Raw genomic sequence first — 18,296 nt, 5'->3', positions numbered from 1 at the left:
TTAGTACATTTCCAGCGTGACTGTCCCCTAACGGAACTCAGTCTCCCAGCATCCACCGCCGTCTGTGTGTGTGTGTGTGTGTGTGTGTGTGTGTGTGTGTGTGTGTGTGTGTGTGTGTGTGTGTGTGTGTGTGTGTGTGTGTGTGGGTGGGTGGGTGGATTGGGGAAGGGGCTTGCCTGCTCTGTCTGCAGACGGCCCAGCCATCTGTGGCTGAAATAAAGTTGGTTATAAATGTTGAAGGGGGGGATGCTGATCCGTGTACTTCCGCTCCAACAGCTGGCCGCCTCTGCTCAATGTAGGTCACGTGGCGGCGGCCGACCCACACCTCTCCCGGTTTGCTGACAGAGGCGTCTCACTTCCTCTCACCAGCCGGGACAGGTCTCCTCTGCCCAGACAGAGAGGGACTCAGATCATGGGACCTCCCTGTCCGGTGCTGAGAATCGCTTTGTTGTTGGCCCGTGTTTGACAGCAGCAGCGACGATGGCCGGGGGAAGGACGCGTGTTTCGGGCAGAGCAGCAGCCCTTTGCATCCTAACGCTGTGTTTGGGCTGTTTACACGTGATCGCCCTCAAGCCGCAACTTTTCACCAGGCTCGGTGACCTCCCCTTCTCCGCTCAGACCCCCATCAGCTATCAAACATTTTACTTTGACCAGAAGGTGAGCCCGGTATTTCTCAGATTTGCTGTGTGAGTACGTTTTTTCACCGGTTTCTTCCTCTTTCACCAGGTTTCACTTCACTTTTAGATGTTGATCCGCGCAGCTGTGATAGCTAATGTGGTGTAGTGAAAATGGAAAAGTAGAAATAAACAGAAGTCATCCCCGTATTTGGCCTGAAACTCCCTGGGTGTAGATTATTATCGCTTTTTACAGGCTGATGTGATATTTAAGAGAAAACCATCAAAGACTTATATTTTCTGCAAACAAACTTCATCATATATGATGATATAATAGTCTACTAATCTTTTTATTTACTGCCACATTACCAATACCTGGTTCTATTGTTGGCAGTTTACATTAATCTGCACCACTTGCTCTTTCTAATGTGTTCATTGTAGAGGTTGTGCATGTGTTGTGTCTGCAGACAATAGCTGTTTCCCTCAGGCTTCCTGTAGTGAAGGGAAAACCATCACATTTGGCTCCGGTCCTGCCAGCAGAACTGTATCCCTCCTGGCTCTGTGCCTAAAAAGGTCCCCAGGGCCAAGTGAATCTGAAACACTCAGCCTCAAGGGGATTTGAGAGATCTTCTTTCTGCTTTTTACATTTTCCATTTACCGTTACTTCACGGAGAATGAGGTTGCATGTTGAGCACGTGTGTGTGCAACGCGGCGTCACGTTAAATGACCTTTGAAGCTGAGTCATACAATCACAAGACTGTGCTTCTGTCTTACTGACGCCTCTATTCCTGCAGACAGAGGTGCTGTGAAAGGTTAACTAGCCTCAAGGCGATTAGGGACTGAGAAACATTTGAGTGAATGAATAGAGAGCGAGAATGTACATACCATGACTGTAAACGTGACTGTGTGAAGGATGGAATCACATCACAACGAAACACAGGCCATGGTGGTGAATTCAGGCTGCTGTTGAAATTATCTCAGAGAAACAGTCCAATCTCACCATCTGTAGCCATCTTGTATCCATCTGCATTTAAACATTTAGCCTGTTCTTCTGCTAAATTAGACTTTGGACAGTATTTCAGAAAGAACTTTTCCAGCTCTGTATTTGTAGACATCAGGAAAAGAGAATGCAGACACATAAACGTGTATAGAAACGACCCTAGACGCTTTGAGTTATCATGGGCAGATTAGGGAGTTCATTGTTTTAGGATAACACGCAGGCTATCATAAAAACATATTGGCAAACCAGAGGATATTCACATAATTAGAGCTGTAATGGTTTGTTGATTTTGCTTTGAAAACTGCTCTATATGTGCTGGATCCATATTCTGAAATATTAGGACTTCCTTCCTTTTGTCCTCTGTTTAATACCTTTAATATCTTCATGGTTTTGACAGTTGTTCAGACCAAACAGGGCTATTCCGTCTCATGTAGCTCTAAGCATCAAGATTGTAATTTTCAGATTTTTTTTTTTGTTTGTTTTTGTGTGCGGATTGAACATTTAATCAGTAGTCAGCAGATAAATCCACACAGACAGTAGTTACCCTCTGTGCTATATTTACACGCTGGTAATAGTGTTTGTGCACTAAACAGTGTTTGGATTTGGGGACAATGCTCTACACCTGGTCCAGCCCACGGCATCCTGCCTAATCAGCCGGGCTGACAAGAAGATGGAGCACTTCCTCCCTTTTGAGGCCCATTGTCTTGTCTCATGAGGATTTCTTTGGGTCATCAAAAAGAAACTGAATGCTTCGTTTCCAGAAGTGTGACAGAAAAAATGTTTTAAGTCTGTGAATCGCTTGCCGGCGCTGGCAGTAAGTCTGCTGTTATCACAAAATATTCATCAATCGTGAGTCTGTTTTCTTACGCGAGCTGCTGGGAAGAGTACACCAAGTGATCCAGCAGTTGTCCAGAGGAAATCCTCTTTTTTTTTTTTTTTCTGCCACCACACAATGAATGGAAGTGTCCTTTAGCGTCCCTAAATTAACTGCTGAAGTTTACTGGAGTTCTTGCTGTGGTCGTTTCCCCTCACGCCCCCAATAGCTGGACAGCAGATGCAGTTTTCTTTCATGCAGAATCGTGCGTGTACTGGTCCAGTAGATGGACAGTGTGTGCGGTGAATTTTAATTGAAGCCGACAGTGTTTCAAGTTGTGGCTGCAGTAGCCACATGGGGGCACTGCTTTATCAGAGTGTGGATCTGTTACAAAGCCCACTCTCCCGAGTTTTGTGTCGTGCATACTGAGTGGGCGCAAGTGATAAAGTACTCACCAGGGGTCCCTTTTGCCGAAGCATTCAACTACTTTAGTTTTGGCATTTATATCACAGTTAATTTTTCTGTGCCGTTTAACAGATCTCTGCTTTCATTTACTCCCGAAATCAGACATCTTCCCATTCAAAACCCTGTTGCAATATGAAAAACAACACCCAAACTCTAAACAGATTAAATGACTTTTCAAACGATTCAAAGCAGCCTAAACGGTTTGTTCACAAAATTCTCAACAATACACTTTGGACCACCGATACAGCTGACGCTTCTTTTGCTGTCCAACTTGTCCTTTAAACTGTCTCATGCTCCCCTCACACCTCAAAGCTCTGCCAAGCGCTAAGGAGTCGAGGGTTGAATGAACACATTGAGGCCCTGGCATCTTTTTGCTGTCATTGGCTCATAAAATTGCTGCCTCCTTTGTATCCACTGGGGAGGGAAGAGAGCGAGGTGGGGTGGGGGGGTGGGGGTGGGGGCAAAACAAAAACATTTTGTATTAAGTGTTGGGGCTGTTTCAGGAGTTGGACAACTCAGCAGCCTCATGGGGTTGTCGTCTCTGTGAAGTTGTTGGTTTCTTTCTGCTTTTGTTTAACAAAGAATACAGGAAATATAGTTGAAAGGGGAAGATACCCCAGAATCCCTGAGGTTTGATGAAAGGATATCTCAGAGCTCATCTAAAAGTGGAACTAATGCGGCATCCCTTAAACTGGATTCCAACATGTTTTAATACAAATTGGGGCTAATTACCCTCGAAAGCAGCCTCAGGACTGTCATTGCAAAATGCCATAGTTGGCACAGGTCCAGGTATTGGCTCAGCACACCCACCTCAGAGCAGTCTATGTGGACCAGACTGCATCCTCTAAAACACTTTGTTGATTTTCACTTCAGTGAATGATTGCCACAGTAGCTTTGAATCAACACCATCACTGACGCAATGTCAGAAACTGTGTGTTCAAAGGAAGAGTGAATGACACATATTTTGGCCCGCTCCCCCCCAAAAAAACAAATGTAAACACAAATTTATGTAAAAAATTTATACGCATGACATATGAAGAGTCCGATTATTCAAGATTGTTAAAGTTCAATAATTCCAAAATATAATGATCTCAATGCAAGCTCAATGCTCAATGCACTTCACTTATTTCCCACACATGGTTTGTTTGTGTTCCTGAGAAAAGTAGCCAAATTAAAATTCTGTTCTCTTTATGACAAACAGAAATCTCAAGCATAGTATCATTTCTTTAACTGTCTCTAGATTTTCATTCAATTACATTTCCGACAATAACACATGGTGCTCTTTTAATGATGTTTCTCAGTTGCACAGTTCAACTGCATTTGTGATCGGATTGCAACACAATTGGGTTTATCTGGTGTATTTCTTTTCGTGAACTGAAAAAAAAAAAAATCTCTCTTACAGATCGATCACTTTGGTTTCCTGGAGGATGGCACCTTCAAACAGAGATACCTCGTGGCTGACAAACACTGGAAGCAGCCTGCAGGACCTATTTTGTTCTACACTGGCAATGAAGGCGACATCACCTGGTTCTGCAACAATACTGTAAGTGTCCCCTCTGTTCTTTTGCATTTACACTGCGTACGGTCCTCCATCCAAAGCAACACCTGTCTTTGTTTTCTCTTCAGGGCTTCATGTGGGAAACCGCAGCCCAGTTAGGCGCCATGCTGGTTTTTGCAGAACATCGTTACTATGGTGAATCTCTGCCATTTGGCCAAGACTCATACAGTGTAAGTGAAGATGCTGTGCGACACAAGGAGATCTCAGTCCAATTAAAATATCATTAAATATATTTGATTGCATTGAATTTCTTATATTTTTGTTTCAAGTAATTCATTTTTTTTAAGGTGTTCAACTAATTACCCACCAAAATGAATGTTGCTCTCTGAATAATTCTTACGTGCACGTGTGTTAGTATGTGATTAGACTCTTAATATTGGAGCGATACCTGTCATTTGTTTTTACAGGACAGCAAACACCTGAACTACCTGACCTCAGAGCAGGCCTTGGCAGATTTTGCAGTTCTGATTGAAAACCTGAAGAGCACTTTACCTGGAGCCCAGCACAGCCCTGTCATCGCTGTGGGAGGGTCTTATGGAGGGATGCTCTCTGCCTGGTTCAGGATGAAATACCCTAATATAGTTGTTGGGTAATGTATCAATGTAGTCATGCAGACCAAGTGTACCGTGTTGTATAGTTTGTGTCTCTAATTACAAAACAAAAAATTCAAATAAAATAAAATCTCCCACACCAAGAAGTCATGTAATAATGCATACATACAGTTAACGTCACCTTATTTCACAGAGATACTCTTTCAGTATTTTGGTCTTGCTTTGTTTTCATCAAGTCAAGATTGTATAAATGTCCATAATAAACACCAGATGTTCATTTGAGTCAGCCTGCTCTACATGAAGCAGGAGTGGGAGAAATTAGGTATTAGACTTTGAATCTATATTCCCTTTCCTTTGTAATCAAGTGCAAACAGCTCACGAGTGCCATTCAGAGATTTCCAAGGATAAGGGACTGGGAGAAAATGAAATGAATGTGCTTCTTCTTGTATTTCAGAGCTCTGGCAGCCTCTGCACCAATATGGCAGTTCCCTGGTATGGTGCCATGTGGAGACTTCTACAAAATTGTAACACAGGACTTTGCCAGAAGTGGCTATAACTGTGATGCGAACATTCGAAAATCATGGAAGGCTATTAATAATGTCACATCTACTGGTGAGTCCAAATTGCACAAGTTGATTTTTCTTATCTGTCATTCTGTCATATTACAGAAGAAGGGCTTATATGAAAATTTCGGGGTGATAAATCAATCATGTTAAATTTTATCTGTGAGAAAGGCTCTTGGATTGTAAGAATTTCTGTCCAGATGGTTCACATTTGTTAAGTGGCGCAGTTGTCTATTAAAGCCTGAAACCAGACAGCTGTTACTGAAACCTGTAGTGCCACTGGGTATAAACTATGGAGCCTCTCCACAGAGGGAGGCTTGTGAGAGAGAAACTGTGGATCCATTAAATTTATAACCTGCATAACTCAGGATGTCTTCCACCAAGACCTGAGGAAGAAAACATATCTTTACAGGATCCCCAGGTACGCTTTCCATGACCACAAGTCTAAAATCCAGAAATATTCTTTATTGAATTGAGTTTTATTCTTGCCACACTACTGGAAATAAATGCATGCTTTGAAAAGACTGGCACCGCTCTCTAAAAAAGGTCTTTACAAAGTAATCTTTTAGCAATTGTGCTTTGGCCAACTGTCATTCGATAATTTATTAATGTTTGATGGAACAGGTATGAACTATTCATGCTTCATTTTGTTATAGTAAATCCTCCTCAAGCACTTCAACCCCTGAAATTGGCTTCTGTTAATTTTATAGGTCAATGACAAAAAATTGTCAGTCGAACAATGACATCAACAATTGTCATTGTTTTTGGGGGTTAATCTGTCAGTGTATGGGGATGTCCTAAAGAAGCCAAAACGACATGCTAACCCAAACCCTAACCTTAGAGTCCCAACCTGGCAACCCAAACATTCTATTATGATATAACTGATTAATAGTGAATAATTAATGCAAATTAATAAAGCTGTTAGATACAGATTATAAAGCGTGGTTTCACAAAGACCTGTCACAGTCACCAGAGGAAATACTGCACGTGGTGTAAGGATTATTGGTGAAGGAAATGTCATTCCACCCACAGACGAAGTATTTATAAGAGCCAGGGCATAGAGAATCCACACTGAGAATTCGCAATAACAATGTTAATCAATATTGCATCACAAGTAAACAAGTACCGAGACAGCATTATTCTTTGTCAGTATCAGCTACCCAAAATGCAGTTTAACTGGAAAAACATCCTCGAGTAAGTGTCCAATCACAGCACCCCAGACACCTTAAATGTGTTTCTGTCTTGACGTTGACTGTCATCACACATCACACATCACACTGCGTGATGAAACATGATCCTAAGTTTTTCTGTGCAATTTTCACACTAAATCAGTATTTGCTTCTTTATTGTACAATTAAGTTTGAGCTCCCTGTTACTGTAACCATCAGAGAATTATCAAGTCTGCTCAACTTTATTGTCAATTTAGCTATATGAGACATACAGAGAATGGAATATTGGTCCTTTTGGCACGGCCGGTAGAGCAGCAGTTAAAGCTACCATGAGGTATCACATTATATGGCGTCTGTGAAGACCCATAGGAGCTGCAGTTTTATCCTGATCTTGCATACCTCTTAAAATGAACTTTACAACCCAGTGGTGTTATATACGCAGCTGAGAACATACATGAAAAAAGGAAACGCTAATGCAATGGCATTTAACCTTTTTCCGTTTGTTTTTCTTTTGGTCTCTTGTGAAGTGTCTGGTCTTCAGTGGCTGTCTGAAGAATTCAACTTATGCAGTCCTCTTAAAAACGTAATGGATACTGTCACCTTTAAGAACTGGCTTCAGGAGACCTGGGTAAATCTGGCTATGGTGGACTACCCCTACGAGGCCAATTTCCTGCAGCCTCTGCCTCCTTGGCCAATTCAGGTACAAATAGCAACTAGTTAAACTCTGTGTCACAGTGTTTTGAAAATTCGGAATGACAGTTGTTGCCTTCTTGCAGGACCCAAAGCAAATAAATAAAAATGTGAGGTGTACTCCAAATTGATGAACAATATAAACTTTTTATTTTGTTGCTGCTTTGAATTTAGTGCTGTCTTCAGTTAAGCACCTGATTTGGCCTGACAGCTTGTCCTTATTCGAAATGAATGCACGATTCAGGCAATTGTGTCACAAGTGTTTGTTGTGGTCTTCAAGCTTTTGTTTACAACAGCTGTCAATTAACTTCATTAATATTCATAAGGGTCTAACTTCTTTTAGATTTTAAGTATTCTGTAGATGAGCAGCTACAAGTAAGCCACCATTCTTTTCTTCCCCTTACCAATAGTCTTTTCATTTGCACACTCCGTCAGATCTCTGAGGTGTTCCTCTTAGGACGCTCACATGGCACCGCAGAAAGAGGACATTTGCCCAGTGCAGCTCATGAGGCCATTAAACAAAGGTTCACCACTCTCGTTTGAATGGGACTGTAACAAATACTTCACTCTACACTTGTGTGATGTGAACAAGTAACCGTAATCACTTGCCAAAATAAAAAGAAATTCAAAAAGATGGAGTTGTGTAATGTGGAAGATACAAAAAAAAAAAAGAAAACAAATGAAAAAACTGGCTCCTGTTGTCAGTGTCACAAAGTAGCCTTTGTCTTTATGTAAAGGAGCTTGCGACAGTATAGCGGCTGTTTTCCGGGGACTGATTGACTTGGGTGCAGTGTATTGTACCAGTCACCTTGGCATCTCACGTGCATAAACCAAGTTCTACTATTGACCCCCCGACTCTCTCTGTTTGGCACTTCAACACCCCCCTGAGTGCCCCATACCGCACTCTCAAACTGAGACTTTTACTGGAATGATGCAATTTTTCTGTTTGTTTAAAATTTTTCCAGTGAATAGATGGCGAGAACGTTGAATTAGATGAAACAAACACTAAATGGTCATGTTGGGTTTTGTTGTTTTTTTTTCTTTTTTTTTTTTGGCCCCTTGCTTTTAATGTATGCGACCCCTATGGGTGGTTTAAGCGGTTTAGGCAGTGGGTGCAAAGAGGAGCTTTTTTAATGACAAAGCTAATGTGATTATCTGAGTGAGTGTGAGAACGGGGTATTGAGGTCTTAGAGGAGGGAAATCTGTTGGCAGAGATGAATGTATAAACCTAATCCTATCTGAAAAGTAAGGAGAAGATGCTTTGGAGCAATTGCGGAGTTTTTTTTTTTCTTTGTTTTGTTTTTTTTTTCACGGTACAAATCTTTGGTTGGACATGTCTGTGGCCCTCCTCATCCATCGACCACCAACTCCTCCCCAGCCCACAGACAAAAGCCTTAGTAACAGACTCCACACTAGCGCAGCTCCCCTCCAACGTCCAAACAAGAAAGCTCAGTTTCCCCTGCCCCACAAAGAGTGCAGAACAACAGCCACGGCCAACTCTGCCACTGCAACCATAACAACACACGGCCAAATCTAACAAAAGCTGAAACGCAAATATTTATCATCCACGCTATTAATTCTGAGAAATCAACCATGGTCAGAGAAAGCAGTAGTAATGAGAGCAAACCCTTTAAATTTTCAGTCATTTAGATGGTTGGCTTAAAGTAAATGGACGTCTTTTCCCTCCTGTGCCAAGATCAGAGCAATAAATTCAAGTTCATTCCAAGGAATTTCATATGCAAATCAGGCGCCACCACTTTTTATGTGGAAAAACACTTTATGGGCTACAAGAAAGCAATCTTCAGTCCTGTAAACAACTTAGATATAAACTGGCTTTAGAAGGCATTCAGACGCCTTGACTTTTTACAGACTTTTTCCTGTCCATGGATGCAATAGCAGTTTCTGCTGACCTCACTCAATAACACCTTATTTAAAAGAGAAAACATGCTTTTAAGAAATATTTCTTAGAATCAAAAAAAAAAAAGGAAATCTCTTTTCACAGTATGCAGAAACTTTGCTCTTGAGATTTTCTAACTTTACCAGAGTTCACCTGCACCAAGCTGAACTAACTAGACATAGTTTAGAGAGGAGCACATTGTATGTGTTGAAGGTCCCACAGTTCATATGCATGAAAAACCAAGCCATGAGGTCCAATGCGTTACACGGAAAGGGATATTATATCATTTCTAATCTTTAATCATTCCGTTGAGAATTGTACCTGTAACATATAAGATTGAAATCCCTAGAAATCTTCTTACAGTTGACAAACCAAGTAACTGGGTAAGAAAGGCTTTGGTCAGGGAAGTGACCAAGTCACACAAACAGTTTCATATTTCCTCAGCAGAGATGAAAACTTGTGGCTGAATGGGAGCCCCTTTGAGTTAAATACATATGATCTGACCATTTGGAGTTTGTGAAACAGCTTTTAAAAAGACTCAACTGGATTAAGAAAGAAAAAGATCTGGATGGATGAAACAAAAACAGCCATCCAGGCAGAACTTCAAACACAAAATCTGTTGACCCACAGCACCGCTCATCGCCTGGTTAATACGTTTGTTACAGAAGAGAGTATTGGTGGCATCGAGGAAGCGGGTGGGGGTTGCCTCTCAGTGGCAGGGAGTCAAATACAGAGAGGTCCTTGAAGAAAACATGCTCCAGAGTGCACATGACGTGAGACTGCAGCAACAGTTCAGCTTTCAGAATGATAATGACCCAAAGCTTACAACCAAAAAAAAAAAAAAAAAAAAAAAAGCTGGAAAGGCTTCAGGACAAGTCTGAGTGGGCCAGCCAAAGCCCAGATAAACCCTATAGAACATCTGAGGAGGGACCTGAAGATGGCAGCTCACACTTCCTATCCAATGTGATGAAGCTTCAGAGGATCCGGAAGGAAGAATGAGATAAACTGCCCAAAGCCTGGCTTATAGGGGCTTACCCACAAAGTTTTCAAGGGGCTCATAAAGCACTGAATTACAGGTTAGACTTTGTAAATGAGATGGTCCTGCTTTGGGATTTTCAAAAAATTAGCAAAAATGTTTAAAAGCTGGTTTTTAATTGCCATTATCACTTATTGAATGTCAACTGATTGATGGGCATTCCCCTCAAATACTTTCTGATGACTCTTCTGAATCACATTACTTTGTGTTGTGTTTTTTTTCTTCATATTTTCAAGGTGGTGTGCAAGTACCTTGGTTTTGATTCCACTGTGTCTGACTACGAGCTTCTGCACGGTGTCTCCCAAGCAGCAAAGATTTACTACAACTACACGGGAACCTCTTCCTGCCTGAACATGTCTCAGACAGCCACCGGCAGCCTTGGCTACCTCGGCTGGTTTTACCAGGTGTGAGGCGTTGGGACAGTTAGTGTAAACTGGTGTACTGATGTGTCAGCTGGCTGCTTGACCAGTATGAATGAATATGTGTTCAATCACTCATCCCCAGGCCTGCACTGAGATGGTGATGCCCATGTGCACAGATGGCATCCAGGACATGTTCGAACCCGAGGAGTGGAACTTCCAGGCCTTCTCTGACGAGTGTAACGCGATGTTCGGTGTCAGGCCACGAGCCGACTGGGCAGGCACGGTCTATGGGGGGAAGGACATCGCCTCCCACAGCAACATCATCTTCAGGTACAGGCTTTGGTGTCCAGGTTTATCGAGTGCAGTGAGCTCAGTTAAAGTGCAGATTCCGGCTGGCTTTTATTTCAGGCAAATTAAGAGTAACCATCTGTGTAGCCACAGGAGGTAGACAGAAGCCTGTAAAAACTTAAATGAAAAAGCATTAACTCTGGTGCAGCTTAATCGTGAACACTAAGGTTGGTCACACCAGGGTCAATACAAGTTAGCAGCACTTGTCATGCTGTAACAAAGAGGTGATGTGATGTGAATTTTCAAAAACTCATTTAAAATACATATGACAGTGACTAAAACATGACAATTCACACAACAAACGCTACAAATACTGAAAGAAAGTCAGCCATATAAAGACACTAATGTTAATGCACATAAGGGAATATCCTCAGTGTCTGTGCCTCTGCTGTTTGGAATTCAGTAACGGAGGGCTCGATCCGTGGTCGGCCGGTGGAGTGAACTACAACATGACAGAGTCTCTGGTTTCCATTGTGATTCCTGAGGGGGCTCATCACTTGGACCTCCGATACAGCAACGACCATGACCCTCCTGCAGTCCGCGCTGCCCGAGCATTAGAGGTGAAGTATTTCCAGAAGTGGATCAGCCAGGCTAAAAAGGCACCTCAGACATCTGAACCAAACATCTAGTATCGAAAAGCAGCATGGATGCCCATGATGAGTTTGGTTTAGCTTTAATCTGACTGACACGGTATTTTTCTTGGTGCACACTTCAACAGGCCAAAGTTTGTCAATTTTTACTAAATAAAAATGTGTTGTTTTTTTTTTTTTTAACAATCCATGTTTACACTTAACAAGATGTTAATAACAGCAGCTTTTTAAAAACTGGATAATCACATTTTCATGTTCACTGCTGCGTGTCTGATTGCAATTTGCTACACTTGATTTGACATGCTCCATTTCTTCTTTTCTTTTCCTTTCTTCATTTCTTTATGCCAAAGTGCAAACTTCCAAAGACTAAGTGACAGAAAGGTACTGTATCTGTTACTGAAGTAAAAACAGCTGATCACAATGTAAGTCTATCAATGTAAGTATTTGTGCTGAGTCAAGTTCATTATCAAAAGACTCAGATTGCCCTCATTTAGTTTTTCCTGACACGTGAATTTTGCCAAAGCCCTTTAACGCCTGTCTGCCTCCATGCAGGTGTTTTCTTTGTTTCCTTCAGGAAACCTTTCCTTAGGGCTGGACGAATTTTTTGCCATTTTTTGTCCTTGTTAGAATTTATAATTGTCTTTTTTGTCGTTGTGACTTGTTCTTTCAAGTACATATTTTAACATATTTTTAAACATTTCATAAATCTCAGGAGAAAACTTGGCACCAAATACATTTTTTAAAGATTTCCAACATATGATAATTAAAGATGATTTGTTGCACTTGTGTCTTCAACTGAACTTCTTGATCAACCGTCATTAACTACTCTGAGGGTGTAATGTTGCTCTGTCATGTTTGTAGTCTTTTAAGTTCCGTCTGCCTTGTAGGACCAATTGCTCGTGCTTGAGATTTAATAAAAACCCAATCGGAGGAGGCCAATAAAGAGAGTGGTGGGAGGTTATTGCAACCAGGCCTGCTGACCTCACCCCTGTGGACCGACCTGTGGGATTCCCCCTGGCACGCATTCATTCTCTGGTTGCCATTAAAGCTCTAAATTGCAGCACCAAGGCAGCCCATAGACACTGGTTTGTTCCCCCCTACTAGCAATATTATTAATACAACTCCTGGGGTGCCAGAGAAGTTGAGCGGGGTTGATGGAAGGTTAAGAGTGAGTGGATGCAGGAAATGGCAGAGACCAAGAAGCCTTTTGTAGTTCACCACAAAGTCACTTGATTTATTTATTTATTCATAATCCAAATGTCAAGATTAAAGGCCCAAAATGACAAAAACACTTTGATTGGCAGTGAAAATGCATCTTGTTGCTCTGTAATTGTGGCCTTTTAATCCTGTACCCCTCCTCTTTTGAGGAGAATTCTATTGACATGACATGACTTTGTGAGGCAGATGGAGAACATGTCCCACACTGGTATGTGGGTTGATTTTCTCAAAGCCTGGCTTCTGAACATTTTGTCACAGGCTTGACTGGATTTCAGTAAACCCTGTCGAAGCAAACACTGCTAAACATGTGGGAGGATGGGGGTCTCTGCCATCAAATGCCTTCCTTAAACTTTTCTCAGGACTTTGAGAGGTCATTAATTTCGTCAGCCTTTTCTCAGTCTCTGACACTGGTCATCAATCAAAGGTGTTATTAGTATTCGCTCGACCCCAGAAACTCTGAGTATGTCGCTGCACAGACAAGGACCACACACTAGTAGGAAGAGATTAAGCCTGTGTGTGTCACATCACATTGGATGGAGCACCCTGCACCAAAAGGGTTGGGTGCTGCTGAGTAAGTAAATGGTCAGGGACAGAGGGTGGGCGTGGTGATAATGTTAAACAATATCTCAACAATATGGATCTGTGTACTTGTAATTTGCTGGTTGTGGGAAAAGCAGAGCACAGCAGATTACCAATGATTTTCTACAAGTTAAACTTCGCCTGAAGTCCAAATATAATGAGTTTTTAAGAAAAAATCCATAGTGTTAACAAACACTGCCCATTTAACAACTTTCCAAATCAATAACAATCAACATTTAAAGTTTTAAGAGTGGAAGAGAGTCTAAAGTTCCCTGGTTGTGCTCTCAGTTTATATATTTTTGCCCAGTTACTCCACCGGAGCCCATCCCCTCTCGCCTTCTCAGCCTTTGTGCAACAATAGAAACTTGTTTCCGGGATCTCTGCGTCAGGCTCTGTGATGTGAATGACCCACCAGCACAAAAGCCAAAGCCCCTTAACTAGGGGAAAAAGTAGGGGTGTGTGAGGGTGGGGGGGGTCGATATTGCTGCCACGACTGTGATGATGTCACTTTGCCAAAATGGTGCCGCTTGTGAAGAGAAGGAGTCGGAATTGGTTTGAGGAGGCGTTAAAAGCTGCTCTGCTGAATCCAGGAGCTGTTCTGATTTGTAACATCCATTTCCCTCTTTTAGCACTTTACTGCAAATAACAAAAAATTCAGAGTTGACAAATACATGTTTTCTGTGACAACTGAGATGAGTATAAACTGAATCATTTTATTATTATTTTGTTAAATCACAAAAACATGGATTTCTAGCTGTATTAATTGCAAGATTGTTTGTAACCATCTGTTGTCACCATTCCTCACATTGTATGGCTGGATTTCTTCTTAGACATGGACTAGTGTTGGGCCAAATTTTCTTTTAAAGGCCTTACTCCCATGTTGCTTTTTTTCTAAACAAGCCACTGCCTCACCTCAACAAGAAAATGACACACTTTCAACCAAGCAGAAGCAGAATCTTCTTAAAATTCTTTAAAAAAAATATAAAAAAGAATAATAAATGATGAATGTGATGTCAGGATGGGACAAAGAATTGGATATGTATATAGAGTGTATTGTTAACCTGCATCTAACATCCACTCAGTTAAAATTCACTTCAGATGCAATTGAAAATCCTCTTAAATTGGGATAAGTGCTGGCAACGTAACAATCTGGTTCTTGGACACATCGCTTATTGTGTTCAATGCTGGCCAAGAAACTTCCTGTAAATACGTTATTGTTTACAACAGAAGTTTCATACCCAGGATTTCTTAAGGTCAACATTTCTTCTGGCACACTGAGCCTGAACTACACTTTATTCCCCTTTAATTTAACAGCTCCGGCGGCTTTTCTAGTTAAATCGACTGTTCATTATTGAGACCCATTTTACGAAGGGGCTGTGAGGTGCAATTTAATGAATCTCTGGCACAAAGCTCCCTTTCACTGCCTGGCAAAGAATAGAGGCTATTTAGACCCTGTAGGGCTTTATGTCAAAGGCAGCCCATAATAGTTGTCAGGCCAGGGCAGAAATTCCCACTGGCCTGGGAATGCACTAGAAATCAACTTTTGCCATGAGCAGATTAAGACACAAGCAAGCAGTTGGGAAGATTCTCCCAGATAGTGGCATCTGTTTGGGCACAAGGATTTTCCCACAGAAAGACTGTATAGCCTTCTTTTTTATATAGCGGGGCTTGTTTCAGTGTCAAAATGAACAATAATTAGACTGCAAGTTTTCCAGACCGCAAACACATGAGGATACAAGATGAATGAAAAGTGATTTAAATTACTTACAGAAAATTAGGACCCTTCGATAGAAAATCAAGAATAAACCAATAAAATACCAGTATTGATTAGTTGAAGATTTTTTGCCATTTTAACTTTGAAGATATCTCAAATTTTCTGCTTTAAATTTTTTTCATTTAAAATAGACATAGTGCTTGCATTCAGAACTTTGTATATCAGCAGCAAATCTTTTTTGCTTTTTAATGGCGGCTTTGTTCACCGTTACAGTAATATCCTCCAGTTTCATGAGAGCGATTTTGGTTCAGAGCGCACACAAACAGTTAAACTAGAGGGGGAGAGCTCTGACAGAGGTTATTGTCTTCAGCTCAGTGGGGAATTTCAGACAAATCCCTCTTAGATGCAGGTGGTCAGGCACAAGCAAAGAGTTAAGTCCTGAGGTCCCTTTGCCCCTCCTCTTTGATGTTCTGACATCATTAGTCCAGCCCCCTGTAAGATCTCCTTGCTTTCCTCTGAGCCCGTCACTTCTACTCTGGAATGTTTACAGGAACTTCATGAGCAGCATCAGGACCAAACATTTGTCAGAGGAAAAAAATGGTCTGAAGAAATTTTCGGTTCAGGGATCAGAGCGGGTGCCACAGGTGTAGCCGCTGGGCTCAACAGAGTAATGGCTGTTCAGACTGCAATCATGAACCCTCAGTTCATGAATTTCTGCTTTCCTGGTTCTGTGATGGAGTATGATGTGGAGAAAAGCCTGGATGGGAGTCTCCTGGTTGAGGCAGATAATGACGAGGACTACAAAGAGACCACTCGGGACTTGCTGAGCTTCATAGACTCGGCCTCCAGCAATATCAAGCTGGCTCTGGACAAACCAGTGAAATCCAAACGGAAAGTGAACCACCGGAAGTATCTACAGAAGCAGATCAAAAGGTGCACTGGCATCATAACATCAGGAAATGTAACAGAGGCCCCTGTAAAAAGACAGGGGTCCCCCCTAGCTCAGCCCAGCCCTTTGCAGAACAAAACTCTTCCTAAGCGAGATGGGGTCCAGGCCAACTTACAGAGCAAGAGCCTGGCAGCCCTCTTCAGCCCTGTGAAGGATATAAGGGGTGAAAAGGCTAAGAAGCCCCCCCTGAGGCATCGCAATCTGCCCCCCTCTTTCTTCACTGAGCCTGCCAACTGCTCCAAAGTCAGCTCCACATCTGGGATGACGCTGAAGGACTTGGAACGAGGAAATCCTGAGGCAGCAGAGTTCTTTGAGCTCTTAGGGCCCGACTACAGCAATATGGTCAGTGACCAGGACCTTTATCAGACCATGCCTCTGCGGGTACAGCCAGAGATGGCAGCACCAGATCCCGCTTCCTACGATGCTCACCATTTAGTCAGTGGTCTTCTCTACTCTGAGCCGTGGACTAGCTGCTCTGGGCCCTCTAAGAAACAAGGGGAGAGTCTGCGAACAGGCCCAGCCCAGCCTCCTGTCTACTGTCATTCTGAGGCTGCTGCTGGGCCCATAGAGGACAATACACTGTGCACTTTGGCCTTCCCCAACTTCTTCACTGACTGCTCCATACCTCAGGTCACTTATGATTTAAGTGGTGGTTATAACAGAGCTAATTATTCATCTCTATGAGAGACTGACAATTCTGGTGTTAGAGTTGCCAGTAAAAAGCAGAAAAAAAATTGCCATGACAAGTTTAACAGTAGTCAAAGAGTTTGATATTGCTGTCTCTTATTTGTTTATCTGTTGTGGAAATGATATTGCAGATGGCATTTTAAAGCATTTTTATCATTGTGGTTCAATAGAACAGAGTGTCACGGGGCCTTTTCCCCAAAAATCTGTTTTTCTTTTATAAAAAGCTCTTTGAAACCACTAGATGCCATGTACTTCTCAATATGCCTGTTTCATTCTCTACACAGTTCTGTTTAACGTTGAAATGTTTCACATGCAGACATGATGATTTCTTATCTCAGGCAATTTGAAAGGCATTCTGAATGAAAATACATCTGATGTTGAGTATGTTTCAGTTCTGTCACCAGAGTATGTGACTCTGCTCATCAGAATGAAGCTTATTCATTTGGAAACTTTAATGAGACATCTCATTTTAATATCTTACAAATAGGAAGCTCCAGAAATACATGTTGGTTTAGTCCACTAAACATCACTTATTGCTAGGAATTGGTATTATAGATCTGTTTGTTAAATTTGAAAAAACATGCTGCAACAATCTCTCAGTGAAGCACTTTTTCACTCCTATTAGTAATGATTCTGTGCAGAGACATAAAGACCCATTTTGCTGAAATGATGATCACAACACTGTGCGATGCCATATTTGTTTCACAGCATTTCCAGCTCAGAAATGATTTTGAGCCAGCAGAATTACCACTTGTATCTATTTTCTGGGAAAAGCCTTTAATGTATCTAGCTATTGTGAGAGGACAAAATAAAGCTGGTCTTTATTACTGTGCTGACAGAGTCTGTTTTAATGTTAGTTGTGGATGTTGAGCTATGATGACCATAATACAAGCAGGTACAAAGTAAAAACACTGCAGGGAAGGAGATGTGTCTCCTTGAAATATAATTATGAAGTAATATTGAGTAATTTTCATGAAATCATATGAAAATTCAAAACAAGAATGAAGAATTTATAGTTTTACTGCAGAGCTAACATATTGTATTGTACCATATTACATATATCACATGGTTGCTTCAAATAAGTCTAACCACAGACAGTATTTAAAATGTAATCAGCAAAATTCAAATGTTCTCATATATGTTTGTTGAAAAGGCCGTATGCTGTAAATGCAACACTGGATATATGCTATATAAACATTGTACTGCTTTGATATCTTCCAAAAAATTTGAAAAACAAATTTGCTCAGGTGTTTTTAAAAAAAAATATATATAAAAAATTCAACAATACAGAAATAAATATTTGGAATATACTATTTGGAAAACAATCCAACAAGGTAAGGAGTAAAAGGTACATCACACCATTAATTAGTTTTAACAAAGGTTTCACTTAATTTGACTTTACACTTCTTATGAGCTCAACAGAGCAAATTCAGCACTATCCAACATAAACATCTCTCATGAATAATAATAATAATAACAATAGAAGCTCATT

At 41.3% G+C, this 18,296-nt stretch overlaps 2 protein-coding genes across 2 annotated transcripts; both read left to right on the top strand.

The window, feature by feature from the left end:
- Positions 1–340: 340 nt before the first annotated feature.
- prcp (prolylcarboxypeptidase (angiotensinase C)) lies at positions 341–12,516 on the top strand. Its single transcript, XM_029517602.1, has 9 exons — positions 341–657; positions 4,296–4,436; positions 4,520–4,621; positions 4,859–5,040; positions 5,457–5,614; positions 7,262–7,434; positions 10,594–10,761; positions 10,862–11,049; positions 11,471–12,516. The coding sequence occupies exons 1-9, from the start codon at positions 481–483 to the stop codon at positions 11,694–11,696; spliced, it is 1,515 nt and encodes a 504-aa protein (XP_029373462.1). The 5' UTR covers positions 341–480; the 3' UTR covers positions 11,697–12,516.
- A 3,322-nt stretch (positions 12,517–15,838) lies between these two features.
- On the top strand, positions 15,839–16,801 carry fam181b (family with sequence similarity 181 member B). Its single transcript, XM_029518403.1, has one exon. The coding sequence runs from the start codon at positions 15,839–15,841 to the stop codon at positions 16,799–16,801; it is 963 nt and encodes a 320-aa protein (XP_029374263.1).
- The last annotated feature ends 1,495 nt before the right edge of the window (positions 16,802–18,296 follow it).

The sequence above is a fragment of the Echeneis naucrates genome, chromosome 13 (assembly GCF_900963305.1).
Source record: "Echeneis naucrates chromosome 13, fEcheNa1.1, whole genome shotgun sequence".
NCBI classification, from domain to species: domain Eukaryota; kingdom Metazoa; phylum Chordata; class Actinopteri; order Carangiformes; family Echeneidae; genus Echeneis; species Echeneis naucrates.
This window is presented reverse-complemented; position numbering and strand designations above follow the sequence as displayed.

Bases quoted from the DNA above. Each gene is read 5' to 3' on its own strand.
- prcp (XM_029517602.1), top strand. From the start codon at position 481: ATGGCCGGGGGAAGGACGCGTGTTTCGGGCAGAGCAGCAGCCCTTTGC. The intron at 4,437-4,519 runs GTAAGTGTCCCC...TTTTCTCTTCAG, and splicing joins CCTGGTTCTGCAACAATACT to GGCTTCATGTGGGAAACCGC. The intron at 10,762-10,861 runs GTGTGAGGCGTT...ACTCATCCCCAG, and splicing joins ACCTCGGCTGGTTTTACCAG to GCCTGCACTGAGATGGTGAT.
- fam181b (XM_029518403.1), top strand. From the start codon at position 15,839: ATGGCTGTTCAGACTGCAATCATGAACCCTCAGTTCATGAATTTCTGC.